At 38.3% G+C, this 15,031-nt stretch overlaps 1 protein-coding gene across 4 annotated transcripts in view; it reads left to right on the forward strand.

Moving 5' to 3' along the window:
* The window catches only part of sorcs1.S (sortilin-related VPS10 domain containing receptor 1 S homeolog), a 122,789-nt gene that overhangs the window by 33,129 nt on the left and 74,629 nt on the right, over window positions 1–15,031 (forward strand). For all 4 annotated transcript variants that reach the window (XM_018227212.2, XM_041570754.1, XM_041570753.1 and 1 more), the window contains exon 3: window positions 12,788–12,887. In XM_018227212.2, the coding sequence (XP_018082701.1) occupies window positions 12,788–12,887 (100 nt within the window). The remainder of the gene's footprint in view (window positions 1–12,787; window positions 12,888–15,031) is intronic.

Here is a 15,031-nt window from a genome sequence, read left to right on the forward strand (position 1 = left end):
CAATGGTATAGTCACCTCTGTAGCTGCTTATTAGAAAGGAAATAAAGTAATAATAATAAACACATTAATAAATGTTCCAACATGTGGGGGGTACTCAGTAGAAACTCAGGGGTGTATTATGCATTTAAAACTGGCAGTAGATTATGGGGGGGGGGTATTCACTGACCCATTAGGGTTGGAACTCCAGGTCCTGTTAAACATCTTTATGAGATGATCACATCACTGGAAGTAACACTGATACATCTGCTCTTGTTAATTAGGCCCAAAAGAGCTGAAAGTGCAGAATTGGGCAGGACAGATGCCGGGAGTTGTGTCTGAATATTCACACCTGGTTGGACATTGTCACATTCGTTTTTCCGTCCAAGAGAATCTGAGGCCGAGAGCGAATGCTCAATAAACCCATTGTCCTCATTAACCCGAACGTTTGTGTCGCTCGCGTCTCGCTGGATATAAAGTGATTTGCACAATGTTAAATCAGCTGCAAAAAGGTCAATTTATTCTTTTTTCTGCCCAAAGAGGAGGCAACTTGCTTCTTCCAGTCCCATTGGCTCAAATCATTCCCATAGAGATCACATGGGCTAATAAAAGTGTTTCAACCTAACCCATCCATTCAACCTTTCCGTCTGTCTATCCATATCTATGTCTAAGTGTAACTGTAGGGGCTCCAGATATTGGACAGATCCTAGTACCCTATGATTCTGGCCCCAAGATATTGTCCAGATCCTAGGGCCCCATGATATTGGCCCCAAGAAATTGTCCAGATCCTAGGGCCCATGATATTGGCCAGATTCTAGGGCCCGTGATTTTGGTCTGGTCGGCAGCACAAGACTCTGATATACAAGAACTAAAGCCTATAATAAATCTGAGAGAGAGCAGATGGGGGGCAGCAGAAGTATAGGGTGTCTCTCAGCCCCTTTATTCTGGGAGTCATTTTTCTAAGCACCCCTATCCCACCCCATCACTCTAACAGGGGCCACCCTTTGGCCCAGGTCCCAATTCAGGAGGAAATACTTCCATTTAAATGTGCTTTTCTCTTTAGTATCTGTGGCTTCCGCAGCTAATGACCCCCAATTCTGTGCAGCAATCAGATCGACCCCAGTCATCTTCACCTCTGAACTCCTAGAATTGGCCCCGCCCATTTCATTAGCCTGTCATGTAATTAGCTGTAATTAACCCGGCTCTTACTGAAATCTCCATCCTACAGACGCAGTTTAACGCTCGCCAAGTGCTTTCGTTTCTGCCGTACCTGCGCCTATGTACTAAACTGCGCCTCTTATTGTAATTGCCTGCGCTTTATTTGCATTATTTCTCTGCTGCTTCTATAGCACAATCTCTGCCACTCTGTGCCCAGGGCCTGGCACTGCCTTTTATTATTCACTTTATTATTCACTTTATTATTCACTTTATTATTCACTTTATTATTCACTTTATTATTCACTTTATTATTCACTTTGCAGCTGAGAAGTTTCAGGATTCTGTGCCGGGAGCAAAACAGAGAATTTGTGTCGTTAGAGCAACGTGAAATGTGCAATTATTCTATTTATAAATATTGCCATTTATTGTGCCCTTTATTTCAGTCCTCACAGGGCAAATCCAGGGGTGAGTCTGAAGGGGCACATGCTCATTCCTTCCCCAATATTTCCTCTTGTTTCACACTAAGGGGCATATTTATCAAGGATCAAATTTCGAAGTTAAAAAACTTCAAGATTCGACCATCGAATTTGAGTACTTCTAGGAGGTTCTAGGAGGTCCCCCATAAGCTAAACAGCAATTCCGCAATTTTAAGGTGGCGAAGTGTTGAAGTCAAAGTTTTTTAAAGAGACAGTACTTCGATTTTCGAGTGGTCGAATTTTCTAAGTTTTTTCAATTTGAATCAAATTTTGACCTCGTTTTTTACTTCGAAAATTGACTTCGACCCTTGATAAATCTCCCCCCAAATATATATATATTCAAAGTATCAGTGGAGAAATATGTAACAATGGTTTAAAGGGAAATTGTCACCTTTTATTTGCCCTCCCATGTTATGTGTTTGAATTTATTTGTTCTGCCTTCTTATATTTAAATAGAAAAAGTACAGAGAAGAGCAACTAAGCTGATAAAGGGAATGGAAGGGATCAGTTATGGGGAAAGGCAAGTTGGGATTGTTACACTGGAGAAGAGACAGTTAGGGGGGGTATGATCACTATATATAAATATATAAGGGGATATGATCACTATATATAACAATATAAGGGGATATGATCACTATATATAAATATATAAGGGGAATATGATCACTATATATAAATATATAAGGGGATATGATCACTATATATATATATATAAGGGGATATGATCACTATATATAATATATATGGGGATATGATCACTATATATAAATATATAAGGGGGATATGATCACTATATATAAATATATAAGGTGATATGATCACTTTATATAACTATATAAGGGGGATATGATCACTATATATAAATATATAAGGGGATATGATCACTATATATAAATATATAAGGGGATATGATCACTATATATAAATATATAAGGGGGATATGATCACTATATATAAATATATAAGGGATATTATCACTATATATAAATATATAAGGGGGATATGATCACTATATAAATATATAAGGGGAAATGATCACTATATATAAATATATAAGGGGATGTGATCACTATATAAAAATATATAAGGGGATGTGATCACTAAATATAAATATATAAGGGGATACGATCACTAAATATAAATATATAAGGGGGATATGATCACTATATATAAATATATAAGGGATATGATCACTATATATAAATATATAAGGGGGATATGATCACTATATATAAATATATAAGGGGGATATGATCACTATATATAAATATATAAGGGGGATATGATCACTATATATAAATATATAAGGGGGATATGATCACTATATATAAATATATAAGGTGATATGATCACTTTATATAACTATATAAGGGGGATATGATCACTATATATAAATATATAAGGGGATATGATCACTATATATAAATATATAAGGGATATTATCACTATATATAAATATATAAGGGGGATATGATCACTATATAAATATATAAGGGGAAATGATCACTATATATAAATATATAAGGGGATGTGATCACTATATATAAATATATAAGGGGATACGATCACTAAATATAAATATATAAGGGGATACGATCACTAAATATAAATATATAAGGGGGATATGATCACTATATATAAATATATAAGGGGATATGATCACTATATATAAATATATAAGGGGGATATGATCACTATATATAAATATATAAGGAGGATATGATCACTATATATAAATATATAAGGGGATATGATCACTATATATAAATATATAAGGGGATATGATCACTATGTATAAATATATAAGGGGATATGATCACTTTATATAAATATATAAAGGGGATATGATCACTATATATAAATATATAAGGAGATATGATCTCTATATATAAATATATAAGGAGATATGATCACTATATATAAATATATAAGGGGGATATGATCACTATATATAAATATATAAGGGGATATGATCACTATATATAAATATATAAGGGGATATGATCACTATATATAAATAAAGGGGGATATGTCACTTTATATAGATATATAAGGGGGATATGATCACTATATATAAATATATAAGGGGATATGATCATTATATATAAATATATAAGGAGGATATGATCACTATATATAAATATATAAGGGGGATATGATCACTATATATAAATATATAAGGGGATATGATCACTATATATAAATATATAAGGGGATATGATCACTATATATAAATATATAAGGGGATATGATCACTATATATAAATATATAAGGGGATATGATCACTATATATATAAATATATAAGGGGATATGATCACTATATATAAATATATAAGGGAATATGATCACTATATATAAATATATAAGGGGATATGATCACTATATATAAATATATAAGGGGGATACGATCACTATATATAAATATATAAGGGGATATGATCACTATATATAAATAAAGGGGGATATGTCACTATATATAGATATATAAGGGGGATATGATCACTATATATAAATATATAAGGGGTTATGATCACTATATATAAATATATAAGGGGGATATGATCATTATATATAAATATATAAGAGGGATATGATCACTATATATAAATATATAAGGGGGATATGATCACTATATATAAATATATAAGGGGATATGATCACTATATATAAATATATAAGGGGATATGATCACTATATATAAATATATAAGGGGATATGATCACTATATATATAAATATATAAGGGGATATGATCACTATATATAAATATATAAGGGGATATGATCACTATATATAAATATATAAGGGGATATGATCACTATATATAAATATATAAGGGAATATGATCACTATATATAAATATATTAGGGGATATGATCACTATATATAAATATATAAGGGGGATACGATCACTATATATAAATATATAAGGGGATATGATCACTATATATAAATAAAGGGGGATATGTCACTATATATAGATATATAAGGGGGATATGATCACTATATATAAATATATAAGGGGTTATGATCACTATATATAAATATATAAGGGGGATATGATCATTATATATAAATATATAAGAGGGATATGATCACTATATATAAATATATAAGGGGGATATGATCACTATATATAAATATATAAGGAGGATATGATCACTATATATAAATATATAAGGGGATATGATCACTATATATAAATATATAAGGGGATATGATCACTATATATAAATATATAAGGGGATATGATCACTATATATAAATATATAAGGGGATATGATCACTATATATAAATATATAAGGGGATATGATCACTAATATAAATATATAAGGGGATATGATCACTATATATAAATATATAAGGGGATATGATCACTATATATAAATATATAAGGGGATATGATCACTATATATAAATATATAAGGGGATATGATCACTATATATAAATATATAAGGGGATATGATCACTATATATAAATATATAAGGGGATATGATCACTATATATAAATATATAAGGGGGATATGATCACTATATATAAATATATAAGGGGATATGATCACTATATATAAACATATAAGGGGGATATGATCACTATATATAAATATATAAGGGGATATGATCACTATATATAAATATATAAGGGGATATGATCACTATATATAAATATATAAGGGGGATATGATCACTATATATAAATATATAAGGGGATATGATCACTATATATAATATATAAGGGATATATCACTATATAAAATAGGGGATATGATCACTATATATAAATATATAAGGGGATATGATCACAGAGGAAAAGTAATGAAATTAGGGTTCAGATTCGATTCAGTCCCCAATTAAAGGCGTGGGTGAGTCCCTGTGTGTAACATAAGGCTGAGCTGCTGTTGCACAGACTTTGTTGCAGTAGAAACATTTGGGGCAGATCTCCCCTCCTCTATATTTCTCCTCTCCCCCATTTGTCTCTCTCCCTAACCCCCTTTCTCTTCTCTCCTTCTGTGTTGATTGTTCCCCTGCAGTTAGTGTGGTCCTTTCATTGGGGTATAAAGGGAAATGATACCCCAACATGTTGCAACTCCTAATGGGTCTCAAAACATTTTAATTGTATCTATTCTGATACACTTTATTTATTTATTTATTCATTTATTTATTTATTGATTTATTCATTCTGATATTGTTCATACAGTGCCCAGGGCCCGTCTGCCTCTATCATCTTGGGAAGGAAGCTCCGAGCCAATCACAGAGGGGAGAAGTTTCTGACTGGTCTCATATTTACTGTCAGACTGATGGGGCCCCATGGGAACTGGCTCATAATTATTACATGTGTCTTCTCATTCCGAGGCTCGTTATCAATCAAATGCCCTTCATTTACATCTGATCCATAACGAAGCACATTAATCCACTCTGAGCTCTTTATTTACATTCACTGGAGGATTTTATCTGACCTTACAACTGTGTCACCTATTTTCTTTTTATTTCACTTGTTTTCTTTTTATTTCACTTGTTTTCTTTTTATTTCACTTATTTTCTTTTTATTTCACTTGTTTTCTTTTTATTTCACTTGTTTTATTTTTATTTCACTTATTTTCTTTTTATTTCACTTGTTTTCTTTTTATTTCACTTATTTTCTTTTTATTTTACTTGTTTTCTTTTTATTTCACTTGTTTTCTTTTTATTTCACTTATTTTCTTTTTATTTCACTTGTTTTCTTTTTATTAGTTAGTTAAGGAGCAGGAACTATAGTAGGGTGACTGTGAGCTAAGGAATTAATGGTCTTTTCTCTCCGTGTGATATATAATGTAACATCTCATGTTATGAGCTAAGGGGGCCCAGTCTGAAGGTCAGTTAGGGGGAGATTTGGGGTGAGTGATTATTTGTACCCTGGGTACCCCTGGAACTATAGCAGGGTGACTGTACCCCAATGTTTCTATATATCTGTAACCTTGTTATGAGCTAAGGGGCCCAGCCTGAAGATCAGTTAGGGGGAGATTTGGGGTGAGTGTTTATTTGTACCCTGGGTACCCCTGGAACTATAGCAGGGTGACACCCCAATGTTTCTATATATCTGTAACCTTGTTATGAGCTAAGGGGGCCCAGTCTGAAGGTCAGTTAGGGGGAGATTTCGGGTGAGTGTTTATTTGTGCCCTGGGTACCCCTGGAACTATAGCAGGGTGACACCCCAATGTTTCTATATATCTGTAACCTTGTTATGAGCTAAGGGGGCCCAGTCTGAAGGTCAGTTAGGGAGAGATTTGGGGTGAGTGCTTATTTGTACCCTGGGTACCCCTGGAACTATAGCAGGGTGACACCCCAATGTTTCTATATATCTGTAACCTTGTTATGAGCTAAGGGGGCCCAGTCTGAAGGTCAGTTAGGGGGAGATTTGGGGTGAGTGCTTATTTGTACCCTGGGTACCCCTGGAACTATAGCAGGGTGACACCCCAATGTTTCTATATATCTGTAACCTTGTTATGAGCTAAGGGGGCCCAGTCTGAAGGCCAGTTAGGGGGAGATTTGGGGTGAGTGCTTATTTGTACCCTGGGTACCCCTGGAACTATAGCAGGGTGACACCCCAATGTTTCTATATATCTGTAACCTTGTTATGAGCTAAGGGGGCCCAGTCTGAAGGCCAGTTAGGGGGAGATTTGGGGTGAGTGATTATTTGTACCCTGGGTACCCCTGGAACTATAGCAGGGTGACACCCCAATGTTTCTATATATCTGTAACCTTGTTACGAGCTAAGGGGGCCCAGTCTGAAGGTCAGTTAGGGGGAGATTTGGGGTGAGTGATTATTTGTACCCTGGGTACCCCTGGAACTATAACAGGGTGACACCCCAATGTTTCTATATATCTGTAACCTTGTTATGAGCTAATAAATGAGTGTAATGAGGGTACAGCCATACTGTATATACAGAATATAGTGTAATTCGCAGCAGCAGGAATTAAGGGTCTTTTCTCTCCGTGTGATGTAACATCTCATGTTTAGTCAAACTGCCCCCCAGAACTGATCCCCGTGTGTCTCTTTATAGTTCCACAGCAGATTTGTCCCTTTTATCTGGAGATTCTCAGATGTGGCAATTGAGAATCTCAAAGTGACGTGAGGAGCCTCATTCCCGGTGACAAAGTGTTGGAAGAGATACAATTCTCTCCGTGGATCCAGCGAGAGAAAAGGAAGAGAAAAGGAGAGAAAAGGCGGCACTGATCATCAACTGTCGGCGAGACTCCGTTTCATTGGCACATTAAAGGCGGTCGCTATTCAGGCAAATTTCATATCGGAAATAATCTGAAAAGATGGAAAAAGTGTTGATTTAAATATTCAGAAATATTAGGGTGTTTTTTATTGAACCTTTTCCTGACAGTTTTGTATCGAGGGGGGATGTTTGGCCTCATGTCATCGCCTTGTTAACATTTCCACAGCTTTTATCTCCCCGAGAACTGGAAAACAAAGGGGAGCAACGATTTTTGGGTGTAAAGTGTCACAACTTCCCCCCCAAAACTTTTAAAGGCGTTGTTTACCTTTTAATTAAGTGTTAGTATGATGTAGAGAGGGATATTCTGAGACAATTTGCAGTTGGTTTTCATTTTTTATTATTTGTTGTTTTTAAGTTATTTAGCTTTTTATTCAGCAGCTCTCCAGTTTGTAATTTCAGTTATCTGGTTGCTAGGGTCCAAATTCCCCTAGCAACCATGCATTGATTTGAATAGGAGACTGGAATATGAATAGGAGAGGCCTGAATAGAAAGACGAGGAATAAAAAGTAGCAATAACAATAAATGTGTCGCCTTACAAAACATTTGTTTTTTTAGATGGGGTCAGTGACCCCCATTTGTAAAATGTAAAGATTCAGAATTACTCCAAAATTATAAAATAAAGCAATAAAATGAAGGCACTTTCAGGGAATAATCCAGGGGCATGTAGAGCACTTGTCAGTAACTCCAGCAACTGAGAGGTTAATGCTGAGCCCTGTGACATTTCTATTAGAGAGACATGAGGTTCGGTGTCAGGAGAATGAATGGCGGCTGCTCATCTCTGTCCCTAAAGTCCCAATAAACAATGATAAATACGACTCCCCGGGAAGGAGATGGAGCGGCGCCTCGTTCTGATTTTCTTCTTGATGGGAAAAGAAATCCAAAATATGATGAAACGGCAACTGCTGAATTATTCATAGAGATGTCAGGGAGCAGCGCGTGCCAGATGCACCTCTAGATCATCACTGTCAGTTCTGACTCCTGACATCCCATTTGTATTCCCCATGCACCAGCGCTGCTCTCGGCCAGACCCACAACATCAGACTGTGCCCCTAAATGCCCTTCTATATATCTATCTGCCCCCCCATCCTCCTACGATGGGGGTAATAACCTGATTCACCCTCATACATTCATATCTACTACTGGCCCCTCTATACTCCTGCACCCCCAAACCTTGGGATAATGATCTGTATCTCACACATATATTGATATTGTACATCAGTCAGGAACCCCACTGTCCCTCTATACTCCTGCACCCCCAAACCTTGGGATAATGATCTGTATCTCTTACATATATTGATATTGTACATCAGTCAGGAACCCCACTGTCCCCTCTATACTCCTGCACCCCCAAACCTTGAAGGACCCTCATAAACCCCCAGTTGGTCTGTCCATCCCTTTCCAGCCTGGGTTTCGTGGATTTGCCGTGAATAAGAAGCCAGAAGTGTTTCGGTGCCGACTTTCTACAAACAAACGATTTCTTTCCCATATTCCTGTATCTAATTGGCTCCTCTTATGATGCTGAAGGCTAATCCTCCTCGTGTTCCTCTCGCTATTGAAAATCTCATTCGGAGCCTCAGTGTTTCCTTGTGTATTGCCGGGGGATTAATAGAATTTCGTGACTCTACTTAAGCAGCGGCAAGAAGATTAGAGTTAACGAAAATGTCATTTGCACCCGGACACACAAAACTGTCAGTCTCATAATGAAGTTATTTAAATGCCAACTCTCTGCAAACATCCCACGGAAATCACCTTCATATTGTCCTTTATATTCAATCCCTTCATCTTCTCTCAAGGGAATCTGGGGGCCATCTTTAAGGGGTGTGTCAGGGGGGCCCTACTCATTATGTAACAAACACCCCCCCCCCATGGAACATGAGCTGGTGTTGAATGTAACCTCCATAATCCTAATATAGTGTCATCAAAGGTGCAGAGTTACCTACTGGTCTAGTAACGCATAGCAACCAATAGTGAGGTTAAGCCAAGGTATAGGCATCATCTCTCCCTACTATACTGTTACTATAGACACCATCTCTCCCTACTATACTGTTACTATAGACACCATCTCTCCCTACTATACTGTTACTATAGACACCATCTCTCCCTACTATACTGTTACTATAGACACCATCTCTCCCTACTATACTGTTACTATAGGCACCATCTCTCCCTACTATACTGTTACTATAGGCACCATCTCTCCCTACTATACTGTTACTATAGGCACCATCTCTCCCTACTATACTGTTACTATAGGCACCATCTCTCCCTACTATACTGTTACTATAGGCACCATCTCTCCCTACTATACTGTTACTATAGGCACCATCTCCCTATGTCACGACACCTTGCTGAGAGAAGACCTGGGCATAGGGCAGGACTCACACAACTCCTTTAGGGAATGCAGCTCTTTATTGTAACATGGCAATGCCAATATCACAGGTTTAGATGGTAGCCAGTCGGCATTCAGTAGTTCTGCTTGTGGGTGATGCCAGGGTTGGGCAATGCTATTGCTGGTTACTGAAAGATGTGGGGACAGCTGGGTAGTCTCTGTGGACTTCCATGTATGTAAAAAGACTAATAATTTAGAATTCTAAGTAGCCAACTTTGTAAGCCAGAAAGGGAGCAGCCCCTGTTGTAAATGTAGAACAGGGTTTGATTCCTTCACCACAAAGGCAGCTTCCAGAAGGACCAGTCACATGATAGGGCAGGCGGGCCATTAAAGGGACCAATGTGGCCATGAGTTGTAATGGTGCCAATCACAGTTAATGCTGCTGGGCCAATGGGGTGCCATTTGGGGAGCATGCCCAGTTTAGTCTGAATGTAGGATCCAGACAGTACACAGCACTTGCAAAGGGTCTTGGGCCAATTATGTGTTACAGAGCGTTCTGGTTTGTTTTCCTCACGAGGAAACTTTGGGTGACTTAAAGTGGACCCGTCACCCGGACATAAAAATCTGTATAATAAAAGTCCTTTTTAAATTAAACATGAAAGCCAATTTCTTTTTTTTATTAAAGCATTCATAGCTGTTGTAAACTCTTTTAAATATATCAGCTGTCAATCAAATATTGCCTACCCCGCCTCTATGCCTAGGCATAGAGGCGGGGCAAACAATTACTTTCACTTTCCATTCAGCACTTCCTAGATGTCATCTGCTCTCTCCACATTCCCCCAGCTCTTTTAACGATTTAATTGTGTATCCAGCGCATGGGGATGGACATTGGGTCCCTGTCTCCTGGTGCACAAACAAGATTCTGAGATGATACAAGGCTTTCCTTAATAACAGTGTCCACAAAATGGCTCCTGCCTGGTTACTATAATTATGAGTTCCCAGACTGAAGGAAACAATATTCAGATAATTTATACAGTCCAATTAAAGTTCATTTTGCTTGACATGATAAAATAGGATTTGGAATAATTTTGTTTGAGTGACGGGTCCCCTTTAAAAGCCGAATTGATCCGAGTGCCGTCTCGCCGGAGATTTACATTCTTGCTGGTGGGAAGGCGTTGCGGGGAGATTAGTCGCCCGAAGTAGAGGCAATTTGTTGCTGGGCGACTAATCTCCCCAAAAGTAGCCACATGTGCCAGCGCCCTAAGTGAGAAGTGACACTTTGCCCCCAGTGTTTCTTGTGATTGCGGAATTATCTATTTATCACTCAAACAAAATTATTCCAAATCCTATTTTATCATGTTAGTCAAGCAAAATGAACTTTAATTGGACTGTATAAATTATCTGAATATTGTTTCCATCAGTCTGGGAACTCATAATTATAGTAACCAGGAAGGAGCCATTTTGTGGACACTGTTATTAAGACAAGTCTTGTATCATCTCAGAATCTTGTTTGTGCACCAGGAGACAGGGACCCAATGTCCATCCCCATGCGCTGGTTACACAATTAAATTGTTAAAAGAGCTGGGGGAATGTGGAGAGAGCAGATGACATCTAGGAAGTGCTGAATGGAAAGTGAAAGTAATTGTTTGCCCCGCCTCTATGCCTAGGCATAGAGGCGGGGTAGGCAATATTTGATTGACAGCTGATATATTTAAAAGAGTTTACAACAGCTATGAATGCTTTAATAAAAAAAAGAAATTGGATTTCATGTTTAATTTAAAAAGGACTTTTATTATACAGATTTTTATGTCCGGGTGACGGGTCCACTTTAATAAATGCAAAGAAATATTGGGGGGAGGGGCATTTTAATATTAGGATTCTGCTTTTTCCTGACTTTGTTTAATCCAATAAAGATTTATGTCGCATTTCTGTGGATCTACTCAGAGAAATTGCTGTTTTGCCGCATTTAACTGATCGGCCGTAAAGTTTACGAGATGAAGAAGGAGATTTGGGAGCGACGCGCCGTCCCATCCATCACGCAAATTAAATGAAACGTTTCCCAAAATGCAAAACGTCTTCACATAAATACACATAAAAGTCTTATGAACGTCGCCTGAATCGGATTTAAGGAGGGAGATATTTTTATTTGGATTTGCTGCTTTTGGCCGGTGGCCCCATTCACTTACTGTACTTGTGCCAGTGCCGCCTCTCTTTATTGGTAATAAAACTCATTTTACCCCATAACTTTGCTCCTTGTAGTTCCTTTTTTGTGCTTTCTAATTTGTCATTTTTCTTGCAGTTTGGAATATAAAATGTCTTGTGGTTGCTAAGGAGGTGGCACATGACAACCAGAAATCACAGTGTTTGGCCATAGTTACCCTTATTCTTATTCCTGTTCAGCCGGTTTCATTTCTGAGCCTTGTCACTAAGATGCGTGACCCTAGCAACCATAGTGATGAGCAAAAGTTTTTACCACCTTTCACCGCAAAAATGATGCCCATATAATGGGTGAAAAAAATGTCATTGTTGTCGAGACTGCTGTTAATTGAGGAAGTTACCCTTTAATCCTTTCATTTCACAGGTCAACGGATTATGGGAGGACATACGAGAAGCTGAATGATAAAGTCGGGCTAAAGACCATTCTCAGTTACCTGTACGTGTGCCCCACAAACAAGCGCAAGGTGAGACCACTTTATCCTGGAAATTGTTTCCCCTAAATCTCCTTTTACTTAGAAATAACACAACTGTCTGTGGTGCAATTGCTCGAATGAGTGTCCAATGGGGAGTCATTAGAGATGGGGGGCTGAGGCTCAGATACAGGTGGGGGGGCTGCAGGTTGGAGGTTCATGGATTAAATATAAAGAAAATTTCTCAATAGTGATGGGCGAATTTGTGCCTTTTGGCTTCGCCAAAAAATTCTCAAATTTCCTGCGAAATTTGCGAAACAGCGAAAAATTGGATAGAAGCCGGCGAAATTTTTTTGACGCTGGCGAATTTTCGCGCCAGTTTCACGGATTTATTCACGGGCGGCGAATCGCCCAAATTAGCGCCTGGAGAATAAATTCGCCCATCACTATCTCTCTCAGTTACATGTATATCCAATGTGCTTTTAAAGCAGCTCCGTCTGCCCCTATTATTTAGGTTTGGCTGGTGCCCCCCTCGTTCTATTCTGCCCTTGGTACAGTCCCTATGATTGTTATAGAAATACTCCCCCGAGTGTGAGGTGGGGGGCGCAGAGGCAATTCCGTGTAACTGACACTTTGTGCGGCTGATGGAGGCGCCTGGATATCAGTTTGGGAAGTGGGACCAGAAATATGACTTTTTGTGGAGTTACTGCTTTTTCTCGCACAAATATTTTATAGAATCTTTTAACTTTAACCATCTCTAAAAACCCGATTGGCCCCCTCAGGGTAAGGCAAGGGTGGGGGGCACCTTGGCAGCCCCCCGGGAATATTAATACTCACTATTGATGGGACAATAAATTCGGCAGGTGTAAATTCATGGTGAAATTCGCGAAACTGTCAAGAAAATGTAATAATGAATTTAGATAAAACAGGCGCGCATAGAAAAATTGTCACTGGCGTCGAAATCTACGTGCATCAAAATCGTTTTTATATGCGCAACCTATTTTGTCCAAATTCATTAAAGTCAATGGGGGTCCGAAAAATTTTGACGCGCGTCAATTTTTATGCCGCACGATTATTCTGACACGCGCCCAACGCGTGTGGATTTTCACTAATTTTCCCATGTTTTTTAATTACACTGGAGATTTGCACATATTTCTGCGAAGTAAAACGCACATATTCGCCCATCACTAACTACTCACCTGTTTCAGGGAAGGGGGTTCAGACGGATTTGAGTGGAATTTGTGTCCCACCCACAACTCCCGGCAATATTGTCCCAGGTCAGGGCTATGGGGCGGCAGCAGAAAGTTTGGACTAAAGAGTTAATGGTTTCTAAATGCCGACTATTGACTCGTTACATAAACCATTGGGATTGGTCAGGCCTCTATGGAATGGGGGTTGATACCATGAAAGTGGGGGAAACGTGAGAGAATTTGATTATAAATGTGTCCCTAAAATATAAAGCTGTTCAGTGGAATTCTGTTCATGTACAAGTGGGAGCTGCCATACTCACATCTCTTTCCATCCCATGTTCCATGTTGCATTATGGCAGCCCCAGGGCAGTGTGTTTCATAGGGTGCACCTTGGGTTCTCCCTAATGAAATGTTCAGATAAGGCAGCAATATGGCATCTCCTGCCCACAAGTAAATAGAAAACTTAATACAAAGGGGAAGCTACCCACTTCTTGTGCATATTTAACACCATTTGTGAGTATTATTGGGGGGGGGGGGAGAACAACATGAGACAAATATCTCTGACCATGAGGCTATTGGCTCTTTATTTGGCCACAGAGGGACTTCTGGTTTCTGATTGGTCCATTTGTGGCCATTACAATAAACTCTGACAATAAAGAACTGGTACTGACCAAGCATTGGGAATGAGACCGGCTGCAGATAAATGAGATTTTTTTGAGATTTCGTTTGTCTGCAAAATGATAAATATCACTCGGGAGTCAGCGCTGATGGGGCAGGAGAGTCTCTAAATGTTATGCCGGGTAATTAGCAGCCACAGGGATCTCTCCATTAGTTCTGCTCATAGTGGCCACTCCTGGGGCCTAAAGGTCATCACGCTGAGAACTGACAGATAGGAGATACTCCTCCATGTTCATTCCACTCACAGTGACAGTCACTGATACTAATGATACAGTAACAGGGCAGCGTAGGGTTAATTACTTCTACCACAGTCACATGGTTACAGAAATA

The sequence above is a fragment of the Xenopus laevis genome, chromosome 7S, assembly GCF_017654675.1.
Source record: "Xenopus laevis strain J_2021 chromosome 7S, Xenopus_laevis_v10.1, whole genome shotgun sequence".
NCBI classification, from domain to species: Eukaryota; Metazoa; Chordata; class Amphibia; order Anura; family Pipidae; genus Xenopus; species Xenopus laevis.